Source organism: Carlito syrichta, unplaced genomic scaffold, assembly GCF_000164805.1.
Source record: "Carlito syrichta isolate Samal-C Ts95f unplaced genomic scaffold, Tarsius_syrichta-2.0.1 Scaffold305642, whole genome shotgun sequence".
Taxonomy (NCBI): domain Eukaryota; kingdom Metazoa; phylum Chordata; class Mammalia; order Primates; family Tarsiidae; genus Carlito; species Carlito syrichta.
In genome coordinates, this window is record NW_007249738.1 from 908,028 (window position 1) to 923,679 (window position 15,652).

General features: G+C 51.9%; 1 protein-coding gene across 1 annotated transcript in view; it reads left to right on the forward strand.

Annotated features, from left to right (window-relative positions):
* LOC103264303 (somatomedin-B and thrombospondin type-1 domain-containing protein-like) overlaps positions 1–10,675 on the forward strand; it is a 19,514-nt gene extending 8,839 nt beyond the window's left edge. The window contains exons 4-6 of the mRNA XM_021714401.1: positions 1,404–1,482; positions 5,947–6,123; positions 10,226–10,675. Coding sequence (XP_021570076.1) covers positions 1,404–1,482; positions 5,947–6,123; positions 10,226–10,343 — 374 coding nt within the window. The 3' untranslated portion in view covers positions 10,344–10,675. The remainder of the gene's footprint in view (positions 1–1,403; positions 1,483–5,946; positions 6,124–10,225) is intronic.
* Positions 10,676–15,652: the final 4,977 nt, after the last annotated feature.

Sequence of the window (15,652 nt, forward strand, 5' to 3'; positions counted from 1 at the left end):
ATCCCACTCACCCATCCAGCCATTTTCCGTCCATCCCTCTCGGCCGCCCTCCTTCTGTCCTCCTGTCTTCCCATCCAGCCATTCATCCATCTACCATCTATCCGTCCATCATCCTGTCCCCCGTCCATCTTTTCATCCACTCATCCCTTCATCCCTCCGTCCATCCGTCCATCCATCCAAGCAGCCATTTTCCATCCATCCCTCTTACTTCCCCTCTTGCATCCGTCTTTCCCATCCATCTGTCCACCCATCCGTCCGTCTTACCCGTCCACCTGTGAACTCTCCATCCATCTTTCTTTCCACTCATCCCTTCCACTCACTCATCCTTTTTCTCATCCCTCTCTTTCCCCTTTCATCCTTCTGCTCGTCATCCTTTTTAGCCATCTAGCATCCATCCTTTCTTTTTCTCTTCCGTCATCTCAGCCATCCTTGGCCAGGTTCAGTGGCTCAGCCTGTAATCTCAGCACTCTGGGAGGCTGAGGTGAGTGGATTGCCTGAGCCCGCGGGGTTCGAGACCAGCTCGGGCAACTTGGTGAGACCTCGTCTCCACAATAACTAAAAAATTAGCCAGGTGTGGTAGTGCGCGCCTGTAGTTCCAGCTACTGGAAGGCTGAGGCGGAAGGATCGCTGGAACCCAGCAGGTCGGCGCTGGGGTGGCTGTGAGCATGCCACTGCACTCCAGCCTGGGCGATGGAGTAAGACTCCAACTCAAAAAAAAAATAATTCTCATTTCAGTCATCCATCTATGAATTCATTTAGTTATTGATTCTTTTATCTACTCCTTCCTAATCACTCACTTATTCATTTGCCAAATCATTCATTCAACACAGGTTTTTGATTTTTGATTTTTTTTATTTTTATTTTTATTTATTTTTATTTTTTGAGTTGGAGTCCCACTCTTGTTGCCCAGGCTGGAGTGCGGTGGCATGCTCACAGCCACTGCAGCCTTGACCTGCTGGGCTTGGGCGATCCTTCCACCTCAGTCTTCCAAGTAGCTGGAACTACAGACGTACACCACCACATCTGCTAGTTTTTGTGATTTATTGTAGAGACAAGGTCTCACCAAGTTGCCTGGGCTGGTCGTGACCCCCCGGGCTCAGGCAGTCCTCTTGCCTTAGCCTCCCAAAGTGCTGGGATTACAGGCTGAGCCACCGAGCCCAGCTAACACAGGTTTTCGAAAGACCCCCTGTGCACCAGGCCCCAGAATTTCAGAAATAGCTGTGACCCTGCTTCAGGCACCACCAGGGGCACTAGTGGAGACCACCTACCCATTTCCCCCCTACTGTTGCCTTACGACTGTTATGTAAGTGACTCTGGCACCAGGAGTTTCCCGCCTGCTGTGTCTAGGGGGCCATAGTCTGGGGTGGTGTCCTGCTTAACTCTGTTTTCTCCCTTACTTACAGTCCCTGCTCTGATAACCACAGGCAGCTACGGGAAAGAACGGGATAAGCGAGGTATTCCCAAGAAGCAGGCAACAGTGGGGTAAGTGGAAGTCAGTGAACCCGGAGTCAGACTAAAACTGGTTAACGTTTTCCCTTGAACGAACTTTCTTTCATCATGTCTCTTTCTTGCTTTGATGACCTCAATATCTTCCCATTTCTTATCCTGTTACATCTGTAAGTTCACTTGCATGGATTTTACTTTGTTTTTTAGTTGGAATCTCACCCTGTTGCCTAGGTTGGAGTGCGGTGGCATGCTCATGGCTGCCGCAGCCTTGACCTGCTGAGTCCTTCTGACTCCGCCTTCCAAGTACCTGGAACCACAGGCGCGCACCACCACAGCCGGCTCATTTTATTTATTTATTTTTTGAGTTGCAGTCTCACTGTCTGTCCCCAGGCTGGATGGCCACTCCAGTGTTGACCTGCTGGGCTCTGGAGAGCCTCCTGCCTCAGCCTTTGAAGTAGCTAGAACTACAGGCACACGCTAACATGACCAGTTAATTTTTTATTTATTGTAGCGTCGCAGTCTCGCCAAGTTGCCTGGGCTGGTCTCGGACCCGGGGGCTCAGGCAATCCACTTTCCTCGGCCTCCCAAAGTGCTGGGATTATAGGTTAAACCACCGAGCCTGGCCTACTTATTTTATTTATTTATTATAGAGATGAGGTCTTGCCAAGTTTCCCTGACTGGTCTTGAACCCCTGGGGTCAGGCAATCCTCTTACCTCAGCCTCCCAAAGTGCTCGGATTACATGTGTGAGCCACCGTGTTTGGCTTACATGGATTTGAAAGTCCTCAACAATTGTTCTCCATCCAACTTCATTCATCCTTTCTTTCAACATTTATTGAGTGCTTACCATGTGACGGGCATTTTGTAAGCCATGGGGCTAGAGCAAGGGGCCAAAAAGACAAATACTTGTCCTCATTGAGTGGACAGTCCAGTGGAAGGAGAGAGACAACCAACAAATAAGTAACATGTGAGATGTTGCTAAGTGTTAAAGAGAATAAGGTAGAGAAGGGAGTGGAGGTGTCAGGAGCATTCTTACCGAGAAGGTGACATTTTATTTTTTAATTTAAATTTTTTCTTTTTTGAATTGGAGTCTCACTCTGTCGCCTAGGCTGGAGTGCAGTGGCACGCTCCCAGCCACCACAACCTTGAGCTCAGGTGATCCTTCTGCCTCAGCCTTCCAAGTAGCCAGAACTACAGATGTGTGCTACCATCTGTAAAAAATTAGCCCGGCTAATTTTTTGATTTATTATAGAGACAAGGTCTCACCAAGTTTACCCAGGCTGGTCTCGAACTCCTGAGCTTAGGCAATCCTCTCACCTCTGCCTCCTATAGGCTTGAGCCACCACACCTGGCCGAGAAGGTGACATTTGAACTAAGATCCGTAAAAGAATATCTGGGGGAAGAGCATGTCTGAAAGAGAGACCAGCTGGTGCAAATTTCCCGAGGTAGGGCAAGGATCAGCAAGAAGTTGGCGTGAGGGGGAGTGGGAGAGTAGAAACGAGGTCAAAAAGATAATGGAGGGGGAGAGCAAGGGACAGATCACACTGGGCCTGAGGGCTGTGGTGGGGAGGTGAGCACTTTCTCTCCCCAGATGGGAGTTATGGCAGGGTTCTGAGCAGAGGAATGGCAGGATCTGACTTAGGTTTTCACAGGATCCCTTGGGATGCTATTTGGAGACTAGGTTGTGGAGAGGCAAGAGGGGCGTCTGGGAGAGCGAGATGGTCCAGGCGAGAGACGGTCGTGTGGACCAGGGTGGCGGCCCTTTTATCTCACGAAGGATGGGCTGCCAGGACCGAAGACAGAGCAGCATGCTGCAGGATAGTGGTGCTGAGGTCAGGGCTTCCAGGGTGAGGGCTGACACATCCTGCAGAAACTCAATGGATATCAGTTGAAAGAATAAGGCCGCGGCTAAGTCAGCAGCCGTGGAGAACTTCGTTAGCTAGGATTCTCTTGATGGCAAGTGACAGAAACTCAGCTCAGATGGCCTCAAGTGAAAAGGAGGATCATTGCTTTGCATCACTGGGAAGGAAGTTCTGAAATGGTGCGACTTCAATCACGTGCCGTGTCGCCGGGACGTGCCCTTGTTCTCTTTCCCCCACTCTCTCCACGGATGGGCCTCATTCCCACGAAGGCTCTCTTCCTGTGGCGGCCAGGAGGGCCGTCTTGGGGATATTGTGGGGATAAGCAGCCCCCCCACCCTCTCAGCTCAGCAACCCAAAGGTGTCCTCTCTCTAGTCCGTGTATGTTTCTGGAGGAAGCCCTGATGGGTCCTGCGGGGCTCATCCCTGAACCAGTCACTGGCCAGGAAGATGGGACCTCTGAGGGATCAGCTCCTGTCCTCGGCCGCTGCAGTGTTGGGTGTTTGTGGGAGCCAGGACCAGGCGCCCTGGGGATTGGCCCTCCAAGACCTCAGGGGGGAGGGCAAGCGTTCCCCAACTAAACCACCCCAAGGGGAAGAGAAAGTGTCTTGGGAAGACACAGCTCCCGGCTGTCACAGGCTTCAGGACCAACTCCCGAGGAGTTATGGGGGCAGCTCAGAGAGGAAGGGGCTGGGGCTGGGTTGGAGGCTGTCCCTGGGACACCGTGGGCGCTTGAGGCTTCCCAGAGTCGGCTGCCACCAGAGGGCAACAGCCTCACGCGGAGTCTGCCCCGAGTCCTTGGCGAGCCGCGTCTCCTCCAGCAGGGGGTGCTGTTTATTGCAACTCGCGAAAAAGTTGCGTTCTGGCAAGTTGGGGCTTGTTTCAGATATCCTAGAATGGAGAACGTCCCTTCTAAACAGTTCTCATGGCTTATCTTTTCCATACAATGGGATCTTTTAAAGTGTTCAGTGGATGCCGGGCACAGTGACTCACACCTGTAGTCCCAGCACTTTGGGAGACGGAGGCGAGAGGATTGCCTGAGTTCAAGGCTTCAAGACCAGCCTGGGCAACTTGGTGAGCCCCCCCCACAATAATAATAATAAAAATCAGCTGGGCGTGGTAGCACACACCTGTAGTTCTGGCTACTTGGAAAGCTATTTTTGAGTCAGAGTCTCACTCTGTCGCCCAGGCTGGAGTGCGGTGGCACACTCACGGCCACCCCAGCGTCAACCTGCTGGGCTCCGGCAATCCTTCCGCCTCAGCCTTCCAAGCAGCTGGAACTACAGATGTGTACTACCACATCTGGCTAATTTTTAAAATTTATTGTAGAGATGAGGTCTTGCCAAGTTGCCCAGGCTGGTCTCTAACTCACGGGCTCAGGTAATCCACTCGTCTCGGTCTCCCAAGTGTTGGGATGACAGGCTGAGCCACTGAGCCTGGCCTATTTTATTTATTCACTTTCAGAGAGAGGATCTCTCCTTCTGTGGCTCAGACTGGAGTGCAGCGGCCTGATCCTGGCGGCCTGGGACTCCTGGAGTCAAGCGATTCTCCTGCCTCAGCCTCTTGAGTAGTGAGGACTAGAGGCTCATGCCGCCATGCCCTGCTGATTTTTACATTTTTTTGGGTAAAGGCGAGGTCTCACTATGTTGTCCAGGCTGGTCTCGAATTCCTGACCTCAAGTGATCCTCCTGCCCCAGCCTCCCAAAGTGTTGGCATCACAGTCATTAGGCGCCATCGTTGGCTAGCTGTGTGACTTTGGGTGAGCCCTCTCCCTGAGCCTCAGCTTCCTAATCTGTAAACTGGGAGCACCGACTGCCTTGCAGGCATTTGTTCCACTGGACCAAATGATTTATGCAGTACATATTTATCGGGCTGGGTACAATTCTAGGAGTGGGACCCAACAGCAGACAAAGTAGATGAAAATTCCTGCCTTTGTGGCACAGACATTCTAATGGAGGAGACAGATTAGGAAGAAAATAGATAGTCTTTTGGAGAAAGTGCTTAGGATAGGGCCTTCTGGCACATGGTGAGCCCTCAGTAATGTAAACTTGAAAAGCAGGTGCAGTCCTAAGTGACTCAGAAACAGAAAACCAGACACATGTTCTCACTCATATCTGGGAGCTAACAGGTCACAAAGATGGAAACAATAGACACTGGGGACACCAATAAGAGAGTAGGGGGAAGGAGTGTCAGGGTTCAGAAACTACCTCAGGGCACGGTGTTCACTATCTGGGCAATGGGCCACCTGAAACCCAGTCCCCGCCACTATACAATATGTCCATGTAATGAATACACATGTGCACCCCTGAATCTAAAATTTAAAAAAAAAAAAGCAGGAATGGGCCAGGCCACAGTGACTCATACTTGTAATTCCAGCACTTTGGGAGGCCGAGGCAGGAGGATGGCTTGAGGTCAGGAGTTTGAGACCAGCCTGGGCAACATAGCAAGACACTATCTCTACCCAAAAAATAAGGTTAAAAAAGCAGAAGTGGATTCTGGTTTGCATCCTGTTGATGTGAATTTCTCCCAAAGGCAGGGAGAAATCGTGCCAACCTGGGCCTAAGACAGGGTTGGGTATACAGTAGGTGCTCCATAAATGCTCACCGGTACCTGGAGTGTGATGTCTTCCTGTGTGGCTGCAGGTACTGTGTCCATTTCCGGTTGGGGTCTGTTCCAGAGAGCTGCGGGCAGGTGAGGGCACCCCATGCCCAGTGGACAAGATATCTGGCCCAGGGACACACAGTCTGCGTGAGGTGTGAGTGGCCTGCCCAGGACGCCAGGAGCCGGCGCTGCTATGGGGACGGCAGAGGGGCCAGAGGGTGAGCTGTGGCATGTGGGCACGGACAGGTGTCACTGCAGGGCCTGGGGTGTCTCTGTTGCCTGAGATGGCGGGAGAGACATGCCACTCCCTGGCCTGTGGTGGGGTGTGGGGAGGGTAGAGCAGGGTCCTGGTCCCTGTGTCTGAGGAGTTCGCCCAGTTAGGAGTCAGGCTCCTGGCACGTCCGGCGGTGCAACCTTGGGCAATTCTCATAACCTCTCTGACCCCCAATGCCCGACCTGAAAATGCAGATCCTGAAAGGGCCTCCCCATTGGGCCGGTGAGGGTTATGATTCTGCGAGCTGAGGATGAGCGGGGCTCCTGGTGTCCAGAAAGCACTCGGAGAAGACGCCGGCGTCATCGCGGACTTGTCACGGGTCCCTTTGATGCCGAGTGCGGGTCCTCTCATTTCACTCAGAGAGGCAGTGTGACTTACTCGAGGTCACACAGCAGAAATTGACCCAGATTTGGCTTCTATGAGCCCCTGGACTGCCTTCCACAGGGCAGGGTGTCTCAGAAAGCACTTCTCCTGTGAATTGTAATAATAGCGAATGTTGATTGAGCTGTGAGCTGGGGATTAGCCTAAGCTCTTTATATTCCTTCCTTCCTTCATTCATTCCGTGTTTGTTGAGCACTTGCTATTGAGTATGTGCCAGGCAACGTTCTGGACTCGGGGGGTGGGGGAGGACTGCAGTGAACGAAGCAGCTGTGGTCGCTTCCCTTCTGGAGATGACATTCTGCTGGGAGGAGACAGACGCTAGACGAGCATGTCTGTAATTTGTCAGGTGGGAGACGGGTGTTGAGGAGAGGAGGCGGAGTAAGGGGAAAGTTCTGGGGGGGCGTCATTATTTCTTTACTTATTGGAGCCAAGGTCTTACTCTGTCACCCAGGCTGAAATGCACTGATGCAACACAGCTCACGGCAGCCTCCATCTCCTGGGCTCACACAATCCTCCTGCCTCAGCCTCCCAAAGTGCTGGGATGACAGGCGTGGGTTGCCACACCCAGCCTCAATTTCTCTCTTTGGAGGCCAGTACTCTGGGTTGTGAAACATGGCACTTGGGTGAGGCTGAAATGGGGATTGCAGGGACCTTGTCTCCCCTGGGGGTGGGCAGGGACGGAAAGGGAGGCCAGGGCTGTGTCCGAGAGAGGTGTCTCTGCCCGCTCCCCACCTGGGCCAGGCTTGCAGAACAGGTGACGGAAAGGCTGATGGGGTGAGCTCACCGGGAAGGACCGGGCAGAGCAGGGGATCAAAGCGGGCAGGAAGAGGAGCTGCCAGCCGGATTCTTTCCGTGGGCAGCTGGCGAGAGCGGGTGTGCAGAGGGCATGGGCCTGGAGAGGGATTAGCCCGTCAGCTGGGGATTGTGGGAGGGTTCATTTAGCCTGAGAAGTATCTCTGAGTTTGGGACAAGCAGAAGAAACACCTGCTGTGGGCTACTCACCTACTGCGTGCAGGGCACCACGTGGGCGCTTTCCATGTTCCCAGTGAGGCCCCAGGAGCTCTTTTATTTTATTTTATTTTTGAGTTGGAGTCGCACTCTGTTGCCCAGGCTGGAGTGCAGTGGTATGATCATAGTGATGGCAGCCTCGACGTGTTGGGCTCGGAGATCCTCCTGCCTCAGCTTCCCAAGTATCTGAGACTACAGGCATGTGCCACCACATTCAACTAATTATTTGACTTAATGTAGAGAAGGGGTCTTGCCACATTGCCCAAGCTAGTCTCAGAATCCCGGACTCAGACAATCCTCTCATCTTGGCCTCCCAAAGTGCTGGGATTACAGGTGCAAGCCCCCCTGTCCCTTTCAGACAAGGGACATTGACTCCACTTTATATCATGATGATGGCAGGAATAATAGGAACTTTCAATGTTACCGTTCGAAAAGTGCCTACTATGGGCCGGGTGCTGGGCTTAGAAGCTTACGACTGTGCCTGGCACACAAGAGGCTCTCAATCAGTGTTTGTTGATATTGATATTCTGTTGCATTTTTTTAAAGATTTGAATTATACCTACAAAAAATTGACTAAAAACTTTATGAACAGGACCAGGCATGGTGACTCAAGCCTATAATCCAAGCACTTTGGGAGGCCGAGGCAAGAGTATGACTTGAGGCCAGGTGTTCAAGACTAACTTGGGCAACTTAGTGAGACCCTGTCTCTATAAAAAAAAACTATAAAAGAAAATTTGGCTGGGTATGGTAGCTCACGCCTATAATCCCAGCACTTTGAGAGGCCAAGGCAGGAGGATCGCTTGAACACAGGAGCTTAAGACCAGCCTGGGCAACATAGCCAGACCTCATCTCTACAAAAAATAAATTAAAAAAATTATCTTGGACTGGTGACATGTGTCTGTAATCTCAGCAACTCAGGAGGCTGAGGCAGAAGGATCACCTGAGCCCAGAGGTCGAGGCTGTGGTGAGCTGTGATCATGCCACTGCACCCCTGTCTGGGTGATAGAGCGAGACCCTGTCTCTAAATAAACAAATATGTATGTATATATGTGTATATATTTTATTTATTTTTATTTATTTATTTTTTTGAGTTGGAGTCTCACTCTGTTGCCCAGGCTGGAGTGCAGTGGCACACTCACGGCCGCCCCAGCACTGATCTGCTGGACTCCGGCAATAGTTCCGCCTCAGCCTTCCAAGTAGCTGAAACTACAGGCATGCACTACCACGCCCGGCTGATTTTTATTTATTTATTGTAGAGACGAGGTCTGGCCTAGTTGCCCGGGTGGGTCTCGAACCCGCGGGCTCAGGCAATCCACTCACCTCGGCCTCCCAAAGTGCTGGGATTATAGGCTGAGCCACCAGGCCCGATCGTATATTATATACGTGTGTGTGCATGTGTGTGCGTGTGCGTGTGTGTGTGTGTGTGTTTTGTGTGTGTGTGTGTGTGTGTGTGTGTTTTATACACACACATATCTGTATACGAAGGGGTTAACAGATGTTTGGGCAGGAACAGAACCTTCTAGGCCCCCTGCCCGCCCCCCGCAGGCCCCTCCTGGCCTCAGCCCCACCCTCCCCCTAAAGGAAGGCACGTCCTGACTTCATGGTCCTGGTCACCATCTACAGTTTCCTTTGGGGTTCTGGTCACTTTGGGGCTGATTCCTGGACACTGAAGTTCAGCTGGTTTGCTGCCAGCGATCCTGGAGGAGGTCACCCGGGAGATGCCCTTGGAATCGACCATGTTTGCTTAACATGAGGTTTGTACAGTTCATCCTCAGGGTCGTGTCTGCGGCCTCAGTTGTCCCTTCTCGTGGCAACGTGTTAGCCACCATTACTGCCTTCTGTATTTTCTCTGCACGCGGCAGCTCGTGTGATCCTGGCACCTGCAGAAGGCAGGGAGGATGGGCATCTCCGCTTTCCATTGAAGAGACGGGGGCTCCTAGGAGATGGGTCACAGCCCCACCCGCTTCAGGAGCCTGTGCTCGTCAGTGGAGGAGAAAAAGGGGACACAGAGAGGTTAAGCGACTTGCCTGGGTTTGCCCAGCAAGGGCACCGCAGTGCCTTCTTACCAGAGCTGACTCCAGGTTGCCCCGTGTGGCCTCTGAGGCCGGCGGCTCTGTGGCCGTCCCCAGGCAGACTTCCCCATCATGGCCCAGGGTTTATTCACTTTTAGGGTCTACAAGGACATTTGCTGTCTTTTAACATCAGAATGAAAGGCCAGTGTGATGATAATATTGGCTATCAGCTGGGCTCAGTGGCTCAGCCTGTAATCCCTCACTTGGGGAGGCCGAGGTGAGTGGATTGCCTGAGCCCTTGGGTTCGAGACCCGCCTGGGCAACTTGGCGAGACCTCATCTCTACAATAAATCAAAAATTAGCCGGGCGTGGTAGCGCGCGCTTGTAGTTCCAGCTACTTGGAAGGCTGAGGCGGAAGGATCGCCGGAGCCCAGCAGGTCGAGGCTGCGGTGGCCGGGAGCGGCCGCTGCACTCCAGTCTGGGCGGCAGAGTGAGACTCCAACTCAAAAAAAATAATAATAATAATATTGGCTATCTCGTGATGAATCCAGCCTGATTACCTTCGTCTTGAGGCGACTAACTCATAAACCTGGAAGGGCCCCAGACGACAGTCCTAGTCCGACTGAGCCAGCCCATCTCTTGCAGACACGGGATGCAGCAGTGGCGAGCGGCCGGCCAGCCCCGGTGCCGAGGGACCTGGGAGAGGCTGGGGCAGCTCCAGGACTGTCCCTGCCCTGCAGTCCACAGCCTCGTTTTCATCTAGCGTCCCTGTCCCCTCGCTGCCCCACCTCCCTCTTCCCAAAGCCTCCAGGGATGGTGGGGAGGCCCGGCGAGGGGGGTCCCCCAAGCGGGGAGGAGGCGGCAATTTGGGGACCGAAGGGGCAAGCCTTGTCATCATGTTGACACTGAAGATAGCTGTATGCTCCCGCTGGGTGTCGGCAGAGTTGCAGCCTTGTGACATCTCCCTCTGCCAGTCAGGCTTCCGGGATTTCATCTCCTGAACACTCTCCAGGCCTCTGCCCTCTTCTTGAAGTCCATTTTGCTTGTTAAATGAACTCTCCACCTCCCTCCCTTTTTTATTTAAATAAAATTTAAATATATATATATTATTTGTTTGTTTTTATTTTTATTTTATTTTATTTTATTTATTTATTTTTTGAGTTGGAGTCTCACCCTGTCGCCCAGACTGGAGTGCAGTGGCCGCTCCCGGCCACCACAGCCTCGACCTGCGGGGCTCCGGCGATCCTTCCGCCTCAGCCTTCCGAGTAGCCGGAATTACAGGCACGCGCTACCATGCCCGGCTGATATTTTGATTTATTGTAGAGATGAGGTCTCATCAAGTTGCCCAGGCGGGTCTCGAACCCGCGGGCTCAGGCAATCCACTCAGCCTCCCAAGGCACGGGATTACTGGCTGAGCCACTGAACCTGGCTTATTTTATTTTTTGAATCGAAGTCTCACTCTGTCACCCACGATCACGGCCACTGCAGCCTCAACCTCCTGGGCTCAGGCCATCCTTCCGCTTCAGCCTCCCGAGTAGCTGGGACTATAGTCATGCACCATCATGCATGGCTGTTTTTCTAATTTTGTAGGGACGAGGTCTCACTATGTTGCCCAGGCTTGTCTCAAGCTCCTGGGCTCAAGCCATCCTCCTGCCTCGGCCTCCCAAAGTGCTGGAATTTACAGTTGTGGTCACCATGTCCCGCTGTTTGTTTGTTTGTTTGTTTTGAGGCTGGGGTGCAGTTGTGTGATCATAGCTCACTGTAGCCTTGACCTCCTCAGGCCTTCCTTCTCAGCCTCCAAGCCCAGCTAATTTTTTTATCTTTTGTAGATTTGGGGTCTCACTGCGTTGTCCAGGCTGGTCTTGAACTTATGGCCTCAAGCAACTCTTCCTCCTCAACCTCCCAAACATTGGAATTATAGGCATGAGCCACTGCGTACTTTAAAAGAAAACTCCTACTTAAATATATGTGTTTAGGCAACCCTTTTGGGTCCCCTCCCACTGTGGGAGCTTTCCTATCTTCTCAATAAATCCTACCTTCTCGCACACACACAAAATATGTGTGTGTGTGTTTAAAGAATATGTTAGCCAGGCTCAGTGGCTCATCCTGTAATCCCGCGCCTTTGGAAGGCTGAGGTGAGTGGATTGCCTGAGCCCGTGGGTTCGAGACCCACCTGGGCAGCGAGACCTCATCTCTACAATAAATAAAAAATGAGCCGGGCGTGGTAGTGTGCGGCTGTAGTTCCAACTACTCAGATGGCTGAGGCGGAAGGATCACTGGAGCCCAGCAGGTCGAGGCTGCGGTGGCCGGGATCGGCCACTGCATTCCAGTCTGGGCGACAGAGTGAGACTCCAACTCAAAAAAAAGAGAAAGAATATGTTACATCACAATTACACATGAAAATAAATAGCAATAGCAAATATTTATTAAGCACCCACAAAGTATCAAGCACTGTCTCAGCCCATTTCACACATTGACTCATTGGGTCCTGAGTTAGGTACAATTATTATCCCCATTTTACATGTGAGAAAATTGAGGCTCAGAGACGTTTGGCCAGTTGCCAGAAGTTGCACAGCTAGTGAGTGGCAGAGTGGGGATTCAATCCCATGAACTACACCTATTGCTTAGGTTCCCTGCCTGGTAGGTCATTGCCATGAGGGCAGGGATTTTGATCTCTGTGTCTCTGATTCTAGAACAGTGTCTGAAACACAATAATACTCAATGAATATTCGCCGAATACAAGCAAGTGAATAAATGAACCTTCAATTTTCATATTAAGAAGACAATTATGGCCAGGTGAGGTGGTTCATGCCTATAATCCCAGCATTTTGGGAGGCCAAGGTGGGGAAGGATTGCTTGAGCTCCAGAGTTTGAGACCAGCCTGGGCAACATAGCGAGACCTCGTATCCACAAAAAAAAAAGTAAAAATTAGCCGGGTATGGTGGTGTGCACCTGTAGTCCTAGCTATTCAGGAGGCAAGAGACAGGAGGATTGCCTGAGCCTGGGAAGTTGAGGCTGTGGTGAGCTGTGATCATGCCACTGCACTCCAACCTGGGGGGCACAGTGAGACTCAGACTCAAAAAAAGAAAATAAAAGAAAACCAGAAAAATCAGTACGATGGAAACCAAACGAGTCTGGTGAGGTCGGGTTGCCTGCCCAGGACACTGAGAGTGCTCCTTACTCAAACCAGAAATTAGCAAGTGTGGAGGGACAGGAAGGACACACTCGTAGCCACTGGGGACTCGCTCCTTGACAGATTAGAAAAATTATGAGACTTAAAAGAGGGTCAGCATTCTCCCTGAGGTGTCAGTTGTTACAAATATTTCTTTTCTTTTTTTGAGTTGGAGTCTCACTGTCACCCAGGCTGGTGTGCAGTGACGCTCACGGCCACCACAGCCTTGACCTGCTGGGCTCAGGCAATCCTTCCGCCTCAGCCTTCCAAGTAGCTGGAACCACAGGCATGCAACCACCACGCCTGGCTAATTTTTCTTGATTTATTGTAGAGACGAGTTCTCGCCAAGTTATCCAGTCTGGTCTCGAACCCGTGAGCTCGGGCAGTCCTCTCACCTCGGCCTCCCAAAGTGCTGGGATGAGCCACTGCGCCCAGCTTGTTACTAATATTTCTAAACAGCAAATTCACATGCCACATTGTTCACCCATTTGAGGTGTGCAGTTCCAGCCTGTTTGGTATATTCAAAGAATTGTACGAACATTGCCAGAGTGTAATTTTAGAGCATTTTGTGCCCAAGAAACCCTGCACTCATTAGCAGTCACTTCTCGTCCCTCCGACACCTCCCATCCTCAGCAACCGCACATCTTTTCTGTTTTTAATGGATTTATCTATTCTGGATATTTGGTATAAATGGCATCACACAATATGTGGTCTTTCATGACGAGCAGTTTCACTTTGCAGAATGTTTTCTTTTTTCTTTCTTTCTTTTTTTGAGTTGGAGTCTCACTCTGTCGCCCAGACTAGAGTGCAGTGGCCGCTCCCGGCCACCGCAGCCTCGACCTGCTGGGCTCCGGCGATCCTTCCGCCTCAGCCTCCCGAGTAGCTGGAACTACAGGTGTGAGCCATCATGCCCAGCTATTTATTTATTTATTTATTTATCTATTGTAGAGACAAGATTTCACCAAGTTGCCCCGACTGGTCTCCAACCCCTGGACTCAGGCAATCTTCTTGCCTCAGCCTCCCAAAGTGCTGGGATTACAGGCTTAAGCCCTCATGCCCAGCCTATAACATCTTTTTTTTTTTAGTTGGAATCTCACTGTGTCACCCAGGCTGGTGTACACTGGCCCGATCACGGCTACTGCACCTTCAACCTGCTGGGCTCATTCGATCCCTCCACCTTAGCCTTCCAAGCAGCTGAAACTATAGGCGCACACTACCATACCCGGATAACTTTTTGATTTATTGTTTTTTGTTGTTGTTGTTGTTTTTTGAGTTGGAGTCTCATTCTGTTGCCCAGGCCGGAGTGCAGTGGCCTGCTCATGGCCACTCCTGCGTCGACTTGCTGGACTCTGGTGATCCTTCCGCCTCAGCCTTCCAAGTAGCTGGAAATACAGGCGTGCGATACCACACCTGGCTAATTTTTTATTTATTGTAGAGATGAGGTCTCTCCAAGTTGCTGGGGCTGGTCTCGAGCCCGCAGGCTCAGGCAATTCACTTGCCTTGGCCTCCCAAAGTGCGGGATTACAGGCTGAACCACCGAGCCCTGTCAGCAGAATGTTTTCAAAGTTCACCATCGTGTAGCTTGTTTCAGCACAAGATTGTGTGTTTTTTGTTGTTGTTATTTTTTGTTCTTTTTGAGTTGGGGGTCTCACTCTGTTGCCCAGGGTGAAGTGCAGTGGCACGATCACGGCTCACTGCAGCCTCGACCTCCTGGCTCAGGGGATCCTCCTGCTTCAGCCTCCCAAGTTGCCGACTACAGGCGTGTACCACCATGCCCAGCTAGTTTTTTCGTAGAGACGAGGTCTCACTACGTTGCCCAGGCTGGTCTCGAACTTCTGGGCTCAAACAGCCCTCCCGTCCCCATCTCCTAAAGTGCTGGGTTTACAGATGTGAGCCACCACGCCTGGCCAGTAGTCAATTGTTTAATGCCGCACCCTGGGCTCAGGTAAAACTGTCTCAGATAATCCCCATTCCAGGAAGCACGTTTTGCGGGGATCACAGCTCAGTCCCTCGGCCGGCTCTGAGTAAGCGAGCCCAGGCCGCCCTGGGATTGTGGGGAGGGACTTGTATCTCTCAGCTGTCCTTGGGCCCCGGGCAGGAACTGGCCCAAATGTCACTGCTACTTGATCCTCCTTCCTAGGCCAGCACTCTGCGCACTCCTTGGAATCACTGCCTGTTCCTGAGCTCTGGGAGCGCGGTTGAGTCACGGGGTGAACATGTCGGCAACACCTGTGTGTGCCGGTCTGGGATGAGGAGTCCGGGCCCAGGGGTGGTGCGAGGCGGGGGAGGGGAGCAGACGGCCAGCAAGGGGACCCCCACGGGCACCGGGCAAGCCTGGGCAGAGGCAGGGACTATTTGATTTATTGTAGAGACAATAAAAAAGGTCTTGCCAAGTTGTCCAGGTTGGTCTCGGACCCCTGGGCTCAGGCAATCCTCTTGCCTCGGCCTCCCAATTGCTGGGATTACAGGTATGAGCCACTGTGGCTGGCTGATACTTAAAAAATTAAAAGACCAGGGCAACCCCCTTGGGCCCCCTCCCACTGTGGGAGATTTTCTGTCCTCTAAATAAATCCTGCTTTAAAAAAAAATGAAACAGAAGACCAAAAATGTGTTGGGGATGGAGGTGAGAGCATTGGTGTGGTGTCGGAGGCCTTCCCTCCACGTAAGGACCTCGAGTCTTTCTTTTAAAGGGGTATGAGGGTCAGAACTCAACTCAGCCGACTCTAGCAAGAAGGGGAATTGACTGGCTCGTGTAGTTACAATATCCAGGATAGGGCTGCCTTCAGGTGTGGCTGGATCCAGGAGTCTCAAGGTTGGAGCTGTTATATCACTTTCCTTTGGCCCTGCTCTCCTCTGTGTCAGCTTCATGTTCCAGGAGGCACGGGGGGGGGGGGGCAGAT